Source organism: Hypanus sabinus, chromosome 8 (assembly GCF_030144855.1).
Source record: "Hypanus sabinus isolate sHypSab1 chromosome 8, sHypSab1.hap1, whole genome shotgun sequence".
Lineage (NCBI taxonomy): Eukaryota > Metazoa > Chordata > Chondrichthyes > Myliobatiformes > Dasyatidae > Hypanus > Hypanus sabinus.
This window is the reverse complement of record NC_082713.1, coordinates 23337362-23354483: the sequence shown is the minus strand read 5'-3', so window position 1 is coordinate 23354483 and position 17122 is coordinate 23337362. Positions and strand designations below refer to the sequence as shown.

Below are 17122 nucleotides of genomic sequence, written 5' to 3'. Positions count from 1 at the left end.
AACTCGGCCAGTTGCGCCAGGTCCACATGGGCCGGTTTGAGGCGGTCCACCGTGAAAACCTCCTCTTTCCCCCCAACGTCCAGCACGAACGTGGACCCGTTGTTCCAGAGCACCATAAACGGCCCCTCGTATGGCCGCTGCAGCGGTGGCCGATGCCCGCCCCTTCGTACAAACACAAACTTACAGTTCTGCAGGTCTTTGGGTACGCAGGTCGGGTGCCGCCCGTGCTGTGAAGTGGGTATGGGGGCCAGGTTACCAAGCTTCTCGCGTAGTCTGCCCAGGACTGCTGCGGGATCTTCCTCTTGCCCCCTTGGGGCTGGTAGGAACTCCCCGGGGACGACCAGGGGCGCGCCGTATACCAACTCGGCCGACGAGGCGTGCAGGTCGTCCTTGGGCGCTGTGCGGATGCCGAGTAGGACCCAGGGAAGCTCGTCCGCCCAGTTGGCTCCTCACAGGCGGGCCATGAGGGCCGACTTCAGGTGACGGTGGAAACGCTCCACTAGCCCGTTCGACTGTGGGTGGTAGGCAGTGGTGTGGTGCAGCTGAGTCCCCAAAAGGCTGGCCATAGCTGACCACAGGCTGGAGGTGAACTGGGCGCCTCTGTCGGAGGTAATGTGGGCTGGTACACCAAAGCGAGATATCCAGGTGGCGATCAGGGCTCAGGCGCAAGATTCGGAGGTGGTGTTGGTGAGCGGGACCGCCTCTGGCCATCTTGTGAACCGGTCCACGATAGTCAGGAGGTGCCGCGCTCCACAGCAAGTCCGCCCGGGCTGCCACCTTCCGGGGGTCACTGAAATCCGTGTCGGACAGCAGCAGGCGTATGTCCTCGGGCAGCTGCTCCAGGAATGCCTGCTCAAACATGAGGCAGGGTGTGTGTCCGTCGGCGAGAGACAACATCTCATTCATTAAAGCCGATGGAGGTCTGTCGCCCAAGCCATCCAGGTGCAGTAAACGGGCAGCCCGCTCGCGCCGTGAGAGTCCGAAAGTCCTGAGGAGCAGGGCTTTGAATTCCGTGTACTTGCCGTCTGCCGGGGGCAACTGTACGAACTCCGCGACCTGGGCCGCTGTGTCCTGGTCGAGGGAGCTCACCACGTAGTAGTAGCGGGTGTCTTCTGAGGTGATCTGGCGAACGTGGAATTGGGCTTCGGCTTGCTGGAACCATAGGTTCGGGCGCTGTGTCCAGAAACCCAGTAGTTTCAACGAAACCGCATGAACAGAGGCGGCGTCGGTCATTTCTGGTCCAAAAATCGCTTGGACCTTCGGGGTCACCAATTGTAGCGGTGTGCTACATGCAGCGCTAAAATTACGACACGGAGTCAGTAACTGCAGTCGAAGGAAAAAACTTTATTCGAAATCTTCAGCCTCACCTTTAAGCCTCCCTCAACCTGCCCCCCATGGCGCAGAGGCTCCAAAGCTCTGTGCTCGCAAACCCCCGTAGGCTATCTAATTGTGAGCCGGTTCGGATACGCTAGGAAATGGGTCACCACAATGCTCTACTTTAACTGATTTATCTGTGTGAATCTAGTCATTCTCTTTCCTTATGCCATCTATTAATTATGAATTACTGTATTCCATATAGGTTTACCAGGGCGTCCAGGTGCCCCAGGGCCACCAACACAAGGAGAAGAGATTCCCAGGTATCCGGGTGATGTTGGACTGCCAGGATATCCTGGATCACCTGGCCCTCGAGGAGACCAAGGTAGCCCGGGTTTTCCAGGATTTCCAGGTATGCGTGTTGCAACATTACTTTATTTCTAGAGTCAAAGAGTATTGCAGCACATCGCATCCGCGCTTCCATTTTTGCACATCCACACTAAGTCTGTTTGCCGCAGTACATCTGTATCTTTTTATATGTTGCCGACTTACATTTCTTATGCCTAGTAATTGTATCTAGTCCCACCTGGTCTGGGAATGGTTTCAGATATTTAACCACAATATTTGTAAAAACTACTTTTCCTTCAAACTCCCTTTCAGTCTCCTTCATTTCACCAAAGCTGCATGCCCTTTGAATTTTGATAGCCCTAACTTGCTGAAAAAGATTCTATCTACTCTATCGATGCCTTTTATAATTTTGTAATTGATGTCACGTCATTTCCTTAGCCTCAGAAAAGTATTGTTACACTGCTAAACTCCGCCTCCTATCAGCAAACTAATTTTGGATCCTGTAAACCTGTTCACCGAGGATCCTCTAGGCTGTCACCTTCTTGACTAGACCTTCAGATTCTGGGACAAAATCAGGTTTATTGTCACTGGCATTAGTCATGAAATTTGCTGTTTTGGCAGCAATACTTTGCACGTATAAAAATAACTATGTTACAATTTAAAAAATAAAATTAATAGTGCAAAAGAGGAATAAAGTGGTGTTCATGGGCCATTCAGAAAGCTGATGGCAGAGCAGTAGAAGTTGTTCCTAACATGTTGAGTATGGGCCTTCAGGCTGCTGTACCTGCACCCTGATGGTAGTAATGAGAAATGGGCATGTCCCAGATGGTGAGGGTCCTTAGTGGTGAATGCTACCTTCTTGAGGCACCACCTTTTGAAGATGGTCCTCACTGGCAGGGAGGTTTCTGTATGTGATGGAGCAGGCTGAGGCCATAACCCTCTGAAGCCACGTGAGAATTGTCAAGCGCTTTACTGATGTCCATATAGACAATGCCTATTATCTTGGCTTCATCAATCTTCTTAGTTAACTCTTCAAAATCTTAACCAAATTAGTGAGGCAGGATCTCAAAATGTTTAAAATCAATTGTAACCAATTTCACCATTGTATGCCTTGATTTCATGTGGGCTGGGTCATTTTGCCAGTGGGAAACTTTCAGGGGAAGTTGATTTTGTTTTTGATTGTATTACTGTTTTTAAATTAATTATGCTGCTGAAAATACAAGCTTATTTGAGTCTGAGACGAACATCATAAATGAACTCATAAAACCTTTAACTGAACATCTGTGCTGATAATTTTATTGTTCCAACATTATTTCTTTAGTTTAATGTATATATTAAAAAGTATAAATAATTCATGGATGCACCATGCTAATTCCTTACTTGCACAAAATTATTTCCTCTTTAAAGTACTCTTCTTTGTATATCTCTATCCACTGGCACATTAAACAAACCAAAACATGAAGCATTTGTTTGTGATTAGCTGCGATGTTCATGCTCATCATTCCCAAAAGAAATCTAATGTAGGGTTCAAAGGAGAAACATTAAAATTTTAGTGTTGAGAAAGTTGTTTGATGCGGTGTTCATACTCCCCTTGAGATTGTAAATGGGAGCAATATTGGAGTTGTGTGCATAGGAAATTTTACATTTTTCTTTGTTCTTTATGATAAAGGTCTCAAAGGTGAGCCTGGAAGTCCTGGCAGAGTGGGACCGAATGGTTTACCTGGCTCTCCAGGTCCCGTGGGAGATCCAGGTCCAAAGGGATATCCTGGATTACCTGGGCCAGAGGGTAAGTACATACCATTAAAACAAAACACTGTACAGGCAGTCCCTGGGTTACAAACGAGTTCCATTCCTGAGTCCGTCTTTAAGTCAGATTTGTACGTAAGTCAGAACAAATACATCCGGTATTAGCGTCAGTTAGTCAAACATTCGTCTTAGTATATAGTATATATTTTACCTTTCTATGCATATAAAACACTTAAGAAACGTATGTATTCCAATAATTAAACCACTGTATTGCTTAGTAATAATTGTAGCTTTCATGGGGGCAGGGCCTTTCACGTGCTCCGTTATTCTCACTTTATCCGTTATCCTTTAATATTCTTCCGATCATTGACTGACTGTAGCCTAACACTTTTCCGATGACCGATGGTGTTTCACCTCTATCCAAACGCTTTGTTATTTCCACTTTATTTTCAATCGCGATCGCTTCCCGTCAATGGAACAGAAACACTGTGAGCAGCGGTTCCCAAGCTGCGCCGGCTCCTGAGGTCTGCTGGGTCCTAAGGACCACTGCACTGAATTCCCCGGATCCTAAACTCCACCGCACTGAGACGGGATAAATGGGACAAGTGAGGGCTGTGCTGGGTTTGGGCATTTGATCCTCCACAATATTCCACATGGGAATTTAAACTAGAGGTGGCAGTGTTTTATTTACGAGGTCTAGTTGTGAGCTCAACATTAACCTGGCATGGATGGTACGGGAGTCACTGGATCGACATCAACCCAGCACGGGAGCGGTCTGTCACTAAATCGAACTCGGGAACCTCAAGCCCGGTGTTGATCTCACTGGGCCACCAGCCGACCGGAAAAGGGGAGGCGGGGTCAGGGTGAATCTTACTAAGAAAAATTTAAGCCAAATACAAAGTTAAATACTCAACACAGTGTCAACGGCAACGACTTAAAATGGCAGATGGTATCGCAATCTGACTTAAAATGGCGGACAGCGTTCTCCTTCCTCATTTCGTAAGGACGAGTTGTCCGTAAGTCGGATGTTCATAACTCGGGGTCTTCCTGTACTGAAGATTGCAACACTTGGATATTCTGTTATTTATTGGGGCAGCACAGTGTTAAAATGGGTAAAACTACTACCAAATAATTCCAGAGGTCAGGGTTCAATCCTGCCTTTCAGTGTGTGAAGTTTTCAAATTCTCTCTATGTCTGTTCTGGTCTCCTCCAGTTTTAATGAACTGTGGGCTGGTTGGTTAGTGGCCATTGTAAATATGGTTGAACCTAGGGGAAATTCAAATGGTTAAATTTGATATCAGAGAATGTATACAACCTGAAATTCTTACTCTTCACAAACTTCCATGAGACAAGGAGCCTCAAAAAATGAATGATAGTAACATCTGGACCTCAATACCCTCCTCCCCTTCCCACGCACAAGCACCAACCCCCGCCCCATGCAAACAATAGCAAACCCCCCCCCCCCCACCCCAAAGAGACCTTGATCTGAAGTCCATCAAAAACTACAGTCCATAACCCAGCACTTCGGTATCTTGGACAGGCTCTCTCTCCATCGAGAGAGAGAGTTCAGTCCTGCATCAACAGCAGCAGAGACCAGTAACTCGCTGTTCCCATATTACTGGAAAAGTAAGGAGTATAAATGGGATTAATGTAGGATTCCAACCACAAGAGAATCTGCAGATGCTGGAAATTCAAAGCAACAGGCATAAAAAGCTGTAGAAACTCAGCAGGCCAGGCAGCATCCATGAAAAAGAGTGAACAGTCAACATTTCAGGCCAAGACCCTTCATCAGGACTGGAAGAAACGATGAGAAGTCAGGGCAAGCAGATGGGAGGAGGGGAGGATGAAGTACAAGGTGGTTGGTGATAGGTGAAAGCAGGAGAGGGGGAGGTGTGAAGAAAAGAGCTGGGAAGTTGCTGAAAGAGATAAAGGGCTGGAGAAGGAAGAATCATAGGAGAGGAGAGAAGACCATGGAACAAAGAGAAGGAGAGTAGTACCAGAGGTGATGGGCAGGTAAGGAGATAAGGTGAGAGAGGGAAACAAGAATAGGGGAATGCTGGGGGGGGGGGGGAGTGCAATTACCATAAGTTCAAGTAATCAATGTTTATGCCATCAGGTTGATAGCTACCCAAATAAGGTGTTGCTCCTCTAACCTGAGTTTGGCTTGATTGCGGCAGTAGAGTAGGCCATGGACTGACATATTGGAATGGGAATGAGAATTAGAATTGAAATGGGTGGTCACCAGGAGATCCTGTTTTTTTCTCTGGCAGCCCAGAAGTATTGGATTAAGTGGTTGATGATTAACATGGACTGAACTGGTTGAAGTGAATCTGGGTTTTTCTTTAAATCTCTGTTTAGTACCAGTTTGCAATTTTTTCTTACAAAACTCTTCACATTTTTGATCCTACATTGCAAAATGCTCTTTATGCTTGTGTGCCAGATTTCAGTCATATAGAGATTTATCTCAGGGCAGACAAAATACTTTTTATCATCCTTGAAAAGGTTTCAAAGAGTAGCCACCACTGTACTGTAGGAAATACATCAGCCAACTGTGATACTGAGCACATAATCAGTGTGTTAATGTTCACTGAGAATTGACTATTGGCTGAAATAGTGCAAGTAAAGCAAAGGACATTTTAAGGGGGTAACTCTGGTCTCAACACAATACAGCTCTAAGGGATGATGTCTGTGGCAATACAGCAAGTCCATCAGACATTGGTCAGCATGGAATGTCCTGCAGACGTTGCAAGAGGACTTGATGGATACTGTGGGGTGGGTCTCAGGGCAGACTGTCCACAACATCTGGTAGAACACTTAATCACCAGATTACAAGCATTAAGACTTTGCCTAGCTGGCAGTGAGAGGAGCCTTCCCAGTCAGACTCTTCCTAGAGCATCACTCCCACAGTGCGTTACCCGCGAGATGACTACAGTGGGGGGGATATGATCGCTCACCTTTGTGTGCACTGTGGGTTGTAGGAAGTTTCAAGGGCTGGTGTCACAGTTCACCCTGAGCAGCTGCATGACAGAGGACTCTCTGATCTACGGGCTGTTTCTCAGTTCACACACAGGAAAGACCTTCAACTTGACTGGCAGGTTCCAGGCTGAATGACACACTGAAGTTTGGTGCAGCTGCCACAATGGGCTCGGTAAGGAAGGAGCCAGGTTGGGTGAGGAAACCCCTCAACTATTGTAGAAGGAAACCACCCCAGGGGGCCACACAAGTGGCAACAATGCAGATAGTTTTAAAAAATACAACAGAAGACTAATTGATGCATTGTCTCTGATTATAAGAGTAAAAAGGAATTGGGAGATTTATTCATGTCATTCTTTATTGTAAATAACATTTATTTTGATGAAAAAAAGTGTCTGGGTTGGTGTTTGGAACCCTTTCCTTCTAACTCATGTGCTACCTGTGAGACTCAGTGCAAGACTACTGATTGAAAAGACTATTGAAAGATTCCCTAGTGCAATAGATGGACCTCACAATCTACTTTGCTATGATCTTCCACCTTATAGTCTACTACCTGCATTACACTTTATTGTGAATTCTGTTATTGTTTTATCTAATACTACCTCAGTGTCCTGCAAAGACACTGCCCAGAAGAAACATGGCAAATCACTTCTTAGGAAAAATTTGCCAAGAACAATTATGGCCATAGACACCATGATCACCCATGCCATACGACACAGATGATGGTGACCTCAATGCACTATGTAACAATGTAATCTGTATGAATAGGATACAAGACAAGTTTTTCACTGTAACTTGGTACATGTTACAATAATAAACCAATTCCAGTTCCAAGGTTGCATGTTGTGAATTGACTTCAGCATGCATTTGAACCTTGACCCAGCATGCAGAGTTCCCATTAACTTAACAGGTTTACAGTACTTTGGTATTTCCCATATGTCATTGTTTCCTAATTAATTCTTTCTTCCATAGGTTACCCGGGGAATAAGGGTTTGCCAGGACGGCCGGGAGATCCATCCCGTGGTGTGAGTGTGGGCTACACACTGGTAAAGCATAGTCAGTCAGATACTGTGCCGGTCTGCCCGTTGGGGATGAACAAACTATGGGATGGTTACAGCTTGTTGTATGTGGAAGGGCAAGAAAAGGCACATAACCAGGATTTGGGTAAGTGCATTTGATGGCTCTGTGCCTGTACTCACTGGAGTTTAGAAAAAATGAGGGGGGGGGGGTGGTTCTCATTGAAATCTATCAAATATTGAAAGGCCTCAATAGAGTGACGTAGATAGGCCGAGATTTTTGCTATCATGGGGGAGTGTAAGACCAGAGGGCACAGCCTCAGAACAGAAGGAGAGAGATGCAGATGAATTTCTTTCATCAGAATGTGGTGTACCTGTGGAATTCATTGCTACAGATGTCTATGGAGGCCAATTCACTTAGGATATTTAATCACAGGTTGACAGGCTCTTGAGTAGTAAAGGTGTAAAAGGTTAATGGGAGAAGGCATCAGATTGGGATTGAAGGGTATGATAAATCAGTCATGATGGAATAGCAGAGCAGACAGTGGCCCGAGTGGCTTAATTTCTGCTCCTATGTCGTCTTGCCTTATGGTCTTGTGACATAATGTGTGAGACTTCAAAGAGGCCTTCAGAGGAACATTTAACATCCAACAATATCACCAGCAACAGAGAATGATTTGGATGTAAGCAGCCAGGGAAAGGTCTGGAAGTATTTGAATACCAGCCAGTTTGAAAAATACTTCTGAACAACAACGTCATCAGCAAAGGTCGTCATTGTAAAATGTCAGTAAACACAAGAGATTCTGCAGATGCTGGAAAAACACAGCAACACACACAGAGTACTGATAGACCGGTAAGTCAGGTCGCATCAATGAGGGAAAAAAACCATCAATCATTTTGATTATCCTGTCACTACATTGTAGATACCTAAAACCACTTCTTATAATGTTGTTTACATTGTAAGTACATGCTGATTTCCAGGTATTTATGCACACTTTATTCCACACTTGTCCTTTATAATTTATTTTTTATAATTGTTGAATTGTTTTTTGTTGGATGTCGCACCAACACACCACAAAAGATCCCTAACACATGTAAATGTATGCAGTGCATAAAGCTGATCTTAGTCCTAAACAACTGACATTTTGAGCCAAGATCCTTCATCAGGACTGGAAAAGAAGGAGGGAAAAGTCAGAATAAGAAGATGGGTGGGGGGGGGGGAAAGGAGAACAAACTAGCTGGTATAGAGGAGACCGGTTTCCCTTCCCCACGCATTCTGGCTTCTGCCTCCTTCCTTTCCAATAGTTTCAGCCCAAACTATTGACACTTTATTCCGCTCCGTTGATGCTGCCTGACTTACTGAGTTCCTCCAGCACTTTATGTGTATTGCTTATTCTAAAAGTTAATTGGTTTTAACTGATTTTAAAGCGGGCCTCTCCAAAGGAAAAGCGGGGAGCTGATTCTGAGTGTAAGAAATAAAGTTAATTCAATTCAATTCTTACTGGAAGATGGACATTGCCGGTGAATTACACCTCCATGATCAGGAGGAGCAAGAGTCATGCCCGAATAAACTTGGAGAAACAAGGGCGGATTCTGAGAAAACTGGGCCCCTCAGGGACTCAAATCTGTTGTAGATAGTAGCAATGGTATTTTAATCTTAAACTTATGTAGTGCTGTTGGTGAATAAACTTCTGTAAAAAAAAAGGAGCCACGGCCAGCACCTGTCAGCGAGAATACAGTTCAGATGCTGTAGTTAGCCAGTCTTGAATTAGCTGAGTGTTTCCAGTCCTCACCCATTCAAAGTGTGTGCACTGCTGGCACAGTCTAAAGTTGAAGTTGTAAGAAATGTTGGTAAGGCCTAATTTGGAGTGTTGTGTGCATTTCTGGTCATCCTTCAGACAGGAGGGGCTTGTCAGCCTTGGACAGCAGCCCCACCTAGAAGAAGGAGAACTCTGACTTTTTGCTGCCTTGTGGCCATACCCACCCATGGGAAAGCCTTTGGGAATAAACCCCAAGGAAGAAATCTGGAGCCGGAGTCCCTAAGGCGGTTTGATGTTGTTTACAACTTCTGCGATGACACTGGTGCCTACCTGTATCAGCACTTTCTCTTCCCTTGGACTACATCAGTGACGTGGGGAGAGGGAGCCCATTGCATGGCCAGCAGCTGGTTTTTCAAATCTTCCATCCACAGTCCATCAGAGGTGCAAACCCATGATCCTCTGGGATTGACGGCTGCCGACTCGACTCTGGTCATCCACATACAGGAAAGATTTCAATAAGATTGAAAAAGTACAAATAAAATTTACAAAGATGATGCCAGGAATTGAGAACCTGAATTACAGGGAAGATTGAATTCTTTAGGACTTAATTCCCTGGAGTGAAGGATAATGAAGGGAGATTTGCTAGAGCTATACAAAATTATGAGGGGTATAGATAGCAGGCTTTTTCCACTAAGGTTGGGTGAGACTAGAACTAAAGGTCATGGGTTAAAGGAGACAGGTGAAATGTTTAAAGGAACACGAGCGGGAACTTTTTTACTCAAAGCATGGTGGGAATGTGGAACGAGCTGTCAGCAGAAGTGGTGGAAGCGGGTTTGAATTCAACATTTAAGGGAGCTTTAAGTACATGGATGGGAGGGGTATGAAGGGCTATGGTCCAGGTGTGGGTCAATGGAACTAGGCAGAACAATGGTTCGGAATAGACTGCTGAGCTGAAAATCCTGTTTCTGTGATGTTGTATTCTATGATTCAATCACTCTGACTCTTATTAGAGAATGATCAGGCTTTGTCCACAGTGAAGCAACAATGACTGACCTCTTGGAGAAGTTGCCAAGTGGCAGCTGATTTTCATGGCATCCTTAGTTTGCGTCAGCCCCACGAGTGGGGGAATGGATCTGCATATATTAGGAGAAGGATGACACTTTAAAAGTTAATTATTAGTGGAAAGAATCTGGTTTACATTGAAAATGGTGGGTGAATGTAGAATTAGTGCAGGGGCTTCATGGCACGGATCTGGATTCTGCTAATTACTAGTATTTCTAAAAATTCCTGTCTTCCCTTTTCTTCAGGAATGGCTGGTTCGTGCTTGCCTCATTTCACCACGATGCCTTTCCTGTATTGTAATATTGACGAGGTCTGCTACTATGCAAGCAGGAATGACAAGTCCTATTGGCTTTCCACCACCGCTCCCATTCCCATGATGCCAGTCTCCAGCTTCCTGATCCAAAATTATATCAGCCGCTGCTCTGTCTGCGAGGTGCCATCTCAAGCTATTGCTGTACACAGCCAAGACATTACCATCCCGCAGTGCCCTGGTGGCTGGCGAAGTCTCTGGATAGGGTACTCTTTCCTTATGGTTAGTGCAGCTTTCCTTCAGCGAACTTGGCATTGACACCATGAAGAGTTTGAGAGGTAGAAACTGAATGGGTGTGGCAGGGACTGTCAGGATTGAAGGTTCCTTCACAAGATATGTTGAGCCGAGCAGAGATAAGGGTGAAAAGAAAATCATGTATCTCACATGAGCTCTAACACAAATTATTCAGCTATTTTATGTAGAATTAGAATCAGGTTTATTATCACTGTCTAATATGACATGAAATTTGTAGTTTTGTTGTACAGTGCAAGGACATAAAATTATTATAAATTATAAAATAAATAAATAGTGCAAAAAAAGGAATAATGGAACTAAGGTAGTGTTTTTGGGTTCATGGACCGTTCAGAAATCTGATGATGGAGGGGAAGAAGCTGCTCCTGAACTGTTGAGTGTGGGTTGTCGGTGTCCTGTACCTTCTCCATGACAATAGCAGCCAGAGAAAGGTACGTTCTGGATTGTGAGGGTCCTTAATGATGGACGCCACGTTCTTGAGGAAGCACCTCTTGAACATGTCCTCAATAGTACAGCTAGCTGTGAATACATCTGCAGGGTTAGAGTGATTAGTGTAATAAATAATTAAAGTGAATAATTTAAAATCTGACTCAGAGGAACATATGATTAATTTTATTTCTTTCTAGTATGTACATCTACTGAATTATGTAATTTGGCAGGTTTTTATAAAAACCACGTTATTAAAGCAGCCTTGAAGTCATAAATAGGGAAGTTTTTCCACAGAGTCCAGTGAATCAGAAGAGATCTAAGACAATCTGTGAGTTTCAGTGACCATTTTAAGAATTCCAGGTTTAACATAACTTAAACTCTCTGAGTTTCACTATGGGATTTGAATTGATTTCCTGATTATTAATTCATGCTTTTAGATTGCTAATCCAATGATATAGCCACAGACTGTAATTGCGAGGCAACCTGCTGATCATGCAAGTTTTTAATGCCTTGCTTCTGGGCTCTTTCTTTCCTCAGCACACGGCTGCTGGCCCAGAAGGTGGAGGCCAGTCTCTCGTGTCTCCAGGCTCCTGCCTAGAGGACTTCCGTGCCACACCCTTCATTGAGTGCAATGGCGCGCGCGGCACCTGCCACTACTTCGCCAACAAGTACAGCTTCTGGCTGACGACGGTGGAGGCAAGCCGACAGTTTGAGGAGTCGCCGCCCTCAGAGACACTGAAGGCAGGCCAACTGCGTACGCGGGTCAGCCGCTGCCAAGTCTGCATTAAGTACTTGTAGCCGCCGCCCGGCCAGAGGTTTTCCTGCTGCCGTTTCTCTTGCCCGGTTGGCTAGCACAGGCGTGCCCTTCTGGCAGGTCACCAGCAAGTTTCATGAACTCTGTATATTAGAAGGAGATGGTTTCTAATGCGGATTGTATAAAACAAGGTGCTACTTCATTCCTACCGCTGTGCAAAAAGCTTTTATTTGTCTTCGTCAGGTCAGATTCCACATAAGCAAACCAATAACAGAATCAATTAGTGGCGGTGTCACTGGGTCTGGTCTAGTCAGATCTTTACAAATAGTAGTCCCTCATTTCTGCTCATTGCATTACTATGTGAGCAGGACTCTACAGAAGCCACTAACGAAGACCAGCATTTGCCTCTGTATGAACTCATTGCAAAGCTGAAGTAGGCTGGGTCCAGATCTCTGCTTTTTCATGTATATTTCAAGTCCCAACCAGAGCAGCAATGCAAAGTTAACGTTTATGTCAAATCTGGAATGTTGTTCTCCCTGTTGTAATGCACATAATTGATTTTAATGCTCATAATTTGTGTCTAATTATTCTCCACTCATTGCATTCTACTGGAAAAATTAACCTGTTTTTATTGGGAGACTTTGTTGTACGCTCTGGCTCAAGTTGTTTCTTTAAATATATTCTGAGGAAAGCAGTTCCGCTGTATATTGGGTAAATTGTTGTAAGCCCTACCATGGCCCAGCACATCAACTAACAGAATGTGGTCAAATAATTAACGTTGGAAATAGCAATGAGAGTGTTTTCCAGGCACATTAGGTAGATGCTTATTGCTTTCTTCACGTCGACACCCACAGTCTCATATTTTCATTTGTTCTCAAGCAAATGTAAAATTATATTTTGATTTTCCATAATGGTTTGTCTGGTTTGCGTTATGGATTACTTCATCTCAACTACATCACAGGGGTCTTCATTGACACTTAGTGGATTTAGAGGCTGACAAGGAATGCCAGACCTGTCACCTCCTAAAAATAAATTAGTCCAAGCATTGAAGGCTTTCAAGTATAAATGTACTGTGTATACATTATTAGTTTGCTTTGTTGTGGAATTTCACTTTGAAGGTCACAGCCTCCCACCAACCCAAATAAAAATTGAGTTTACTTTCTATAACCAATATTGTTCTTGCAATTCTCCCAAAGTTAAAAAAATATATTTTTGAATGTTATCTGCCTTAATTGTACAAGTTGCCTTTCACACCAATCTGCTGCAGTCCACCAGAAACAAAATATAGTTTATTGTGATGGTCATTTTGGTTTAAAGCTGTCTTTGTTATAGGACAAAATAGGAAAGGTGCTCAACATAACTTAACACAAAGGTGCTCTTTTAAAAGTTCATGGCTACCTCAGAAAGTGCAAACATTGCCAAAATTTCTCACTTCTTACCACGTTATTGCAATAACTGAGAATTGATAGAAATGTATTGATAGATCTGCCTGGTTCGATGGAGCTTCTTTTGCCTTATTTCCTCCACATAAAAAAAAGTTTTCATACTCCTCAGTGAAGTGGCTGAATATAACACTGAATTTTCTGTAAGCTTAGAGCAATGCATAAACAGTCACCTTCTGCAAATCCATTTGGCTTTGACTCACATGGTGAAGTCTCTCAGTCATTATTTCATGCCAGTACAGAATACTTTATTCCACAAAAAAAAGTTTAATGTTTTATTCGTTACCAAAAATTGGGAAAGAGACCATTGTAAAACCAGTTTCATGCTGGCTAAGCAAGATACATTGGCACATATTTCAGCGTTTAATGGTGTGTTAACAGAGAACGAAGATAAGATGCATATGCATCCTTGCAATTGCTATCCTATAAAACCTCTTAAAAATACATTATGTTGGAAGATTTGTCTCCCCTTCGCTCAGAGGAAGTTGATTGAAAAGAAAATTAAACCTTAGAAGACTTAAAAAAGAAATGGTAAACACAGGAAATTCTACAGATGCTGGAAATCTTGAGCAACACATAGAAACTGCAAATCAAGCAGCATCTGGCTTCAGTCCCTTTCCTTTCCTGTCTTGATGAAGGGTCTCTGCCCAAGGCATTGACAGTTTAATCCTTTCCATAGGAGCTGTCCGACTTGCTGAGTTGCTCCGCCATTTTAAGTGTGTTTCATAAATAAAGGGGGCTTGATTTAATGCTCAAATCATATGCAAGAGATCCTAACACACCCTGAAATAGAGCTGCTGATGGTTTCTGCAGTACTTCATAAATACAATGCTTTGATACAATCTGTTTTGAAATCTATAGTATCTGTTACTTTTCATGTCTGCTTGAGTCTGTTGGTATCAGTTGTAAATGAATGTGATAATATTAGTCACCAGCATGAGGTAGAGTGATAAATGATTTCTGGATATGTAATATCAATCTGATGAGACAAAGCTTGCTTCTTTATTGTTCAATTTTATAATCCACAGATGCTATGGATCCCAGCAGGGACATTTTACAAAGCAGTGCAGCCAGTTATTCTGAACTTGGTACCTTTTTTCTCAGAGGCATGCCTTGATACTGCAGTAAAAGTTTTGTTTTAGCAAGAAGATAGAAATCGGATGTACAGGAACAGCTTAACTGTCCCATGAGACCTTCATGAAGAGTTATGTTTTTATAGCATTGTAAGGCCAGATTCTAGCTTTGTCACTGAGGATCCAATCATCTGCCATGTCCCAAAACCCAGCAGAAGACATTATTAGAAGCCTGGTAAAGATTTGGATCCATTCTTGAAATCTGAGGATAGGTTTTTCAAATCTACACATGATGGTAGAATACGAATATACTTTTTTTTGCCAAAAGCATTCCAAAAACAGTGACTATTCATGTAAAAGAAAAACAACGTGTTTTCAAAACCCCTAATATGTTGGTATTCACGCTTATTTAGAGATTTACAGCACAGTTACAGGCCCTTCCAGCCTCTTACCATGCCACTCAATTATACCCATGTGATCAATTAATCTACTACACCCTATATGTCCTTGGAATGTGGGAAGAAACCAGAGCACATGGAGGAGATCCATGCAGCCGCGGGGGATATGTACAAACTCCTTACAGGCGGTGGTTGGAATGGAACCCAGGTCGCTGGTGCTGTAATAGCGTTGTGCTAACCACTACTCTACTGTGTCACTCGCATGGTGCTATTTCAATAATTTCAATGCACTGCTGTAGCCTACAACCTAGCTTTTCATTAAAGGGAATTAGGGTGCAACCATATTCCACTGAGCCTACTTGTGAGCACTTGAATACCACCCTCCCATACCCCATAAGAAAATTGCCCCTACCCTTTCTGGACTAGCAGCTCTGCCACAGGTGGCTAAGAAAGAAATCACACTTCTAAATTCAGCTGAATTGCTGTCAATTGCACTTATTATCTGTTAATTGATCTTTTCCTCATTTTTAACAAGCTGACAATCCAAATCTTCAGATTTTTATTGTTTTGTCTGAGATCTCTATACCTAGAATTAATACTTATATCTTCAAATGGTATTTGGTGCAACTGAAATTTTAAATTTAAATGTTTGTACTAAAAGAATATGAAGCTGTATAAATTCAATTTATAATCACCAAATGTTAAATGCTAGCAAGACAGCTTTGCTTTTCCTTGGCCATTGATGTTACAGAGATACGAACTGGCAAAATAATAAACTCGTTCCTGACAAAAGGGTTGTGTTTAGTTTCCTTTGCTTGCTAACTGCAAATGCCTAGTAAAAATAAGCTCAATAAATGGAGGATCTGGGCCCAGATGAAATTTGTCCCAATTTCAGCAGCAGTTGACACTGTACTTCAAGAGGAATGGCAAATATTACATTTCTAGATCCAGACTTACCAAGATTTTTAATGCCAGTGGCCCCTACCATTAACCAAAGGGTCTGTGGACCCCAGGTTGACCTTCCAGTGAAATTTGATATCTGTCTCTGTAGCCCTGGGAAGAGCCCGTAGATCAGACATCCTCTGATATGGAGCTGGTGGGGAGGAAGTGGGACATAGATCCCTGCATTGGTCTCTAGAAGTGTGCCCTTTTTAACAGCATCCATCCCAAGGGCAGTGTGTATTGAGGATGATATCTGATTGGGAAGACCCACTCACAACCAGCCAATCTGCTTAGTACTTGTTAGTCAGATCTTGTGATGAGGTTGTCTACCAGAGAGTTTGGACAATTTGCTTAGAGGATACAGTGACACTGTCCTGTAGGCTGTGAAGGATGTTTCTTGCTGATCACTGCTTGATGGACTTAAGATCAAAAGTATATACTTGGAAGTCCTTTTACACAAACAATAAGCTGTGTGGCAATATCCAGTAGAGGAGCTGATCCTCTCTTCTGCAGCACTAGGGACTAATAGAACCTCAGCTTGGGGGACATATACCCTGAAACCACAGTCTGATACAGCCACATGCAAATGTGGTTATCAGGATGAGCAACAGTGGGTACAATTTTGCCCCTATTCTTTGGGGATGTGCATTGTGACCTGTCTGATTTGACCGAAAGCTATAGAAGCAGGATTAGGCCAATTGGCCCACAGAGTCTGCTCTGCCATTTCAACTTGGCTGATACAATTTTCCTCTTAGCCAAAAAGTCCCGCCTTCTCCCCATATCCCATATCCCTTCATGCCCTGACCAATCAAGAATCTATCAACCTCTGTCTTAAATATACATAAAGACTTGGCCTCCACAGTTGCCTATGGCAAAGAATTCCACAGATTCAGCACTGGCTGAGGATTTGGCTGCAGGATGTTGATGATGAATTACACAATGCATTTCAAGCAGACTCGGAATTTATCTTTTCATAAGTGCCACTAAACCAGCATGGTTAAACCACCTGTCCTATAAGGTGTTCCATCTGTTGCACAAGAAATCATGTTGAAATCAGAATGCTTTTATCCTCAATATACACTTTAAGCTTGTCATAGATTGAGTCCCTATTTATATAATCTTTTAACTTTTTGTAAAAAAAGTCTCTTGACAAAAGGTTTCCATTTTTGATAAAGTGTTATATGCCATTAGCAGTGCCTCATGGTCTCATACATTTGACTCATCCAATTGTATCCCAAATTCTGTATTTTGTAGCTTTCTACACAGGTGATACTCAATGTCTTCACTCATTTCATCAATACAA

The 17122-nt window shown here is 43.2% G+C and overlaps 1 protein-coding gene across 6 annotated transcripts in view; it reads left to right on the top strand.

Moving 5' to 3' along the window:
- The window catches only part of LOC132397969 (collagen alpha-6(IV) chain-like), a 405602-nt gene extending 389933 nt beyond the window's left edge, over nt 1–15669 (top strand). For 5 of the 6 annotated variants that reach the window (XM_059976821.1, XM_059976818.1, XM_059976820.1 and 2 more), the window contains 5 exons: nt 1580–1726; nt 3332–3448; nt 7354–7545; nt 10465–10751; nt 11748–15669. In XM_059976821.1, the coding sequence (XP_059832804.1) occupies nt 1580–1726; nt 3332–3448; nt 7354–7545; nt 10465–10751; nt 11748–12008 (1004 nt within the window). In that variant the 3' untranslated portion in view covers nt 12009–15669. The remainder of the gene's footprint in view (nt 1–1579; nt 1727–3331; nt 3449–7353; nt 7546–10464; nt 10752–11747) is intronic. The other variant, XM_059976824.1, reaches the window with a different exon arrangement.
- Nucleotides 15670–17122: the final 1453 nt, after the last annotated feature.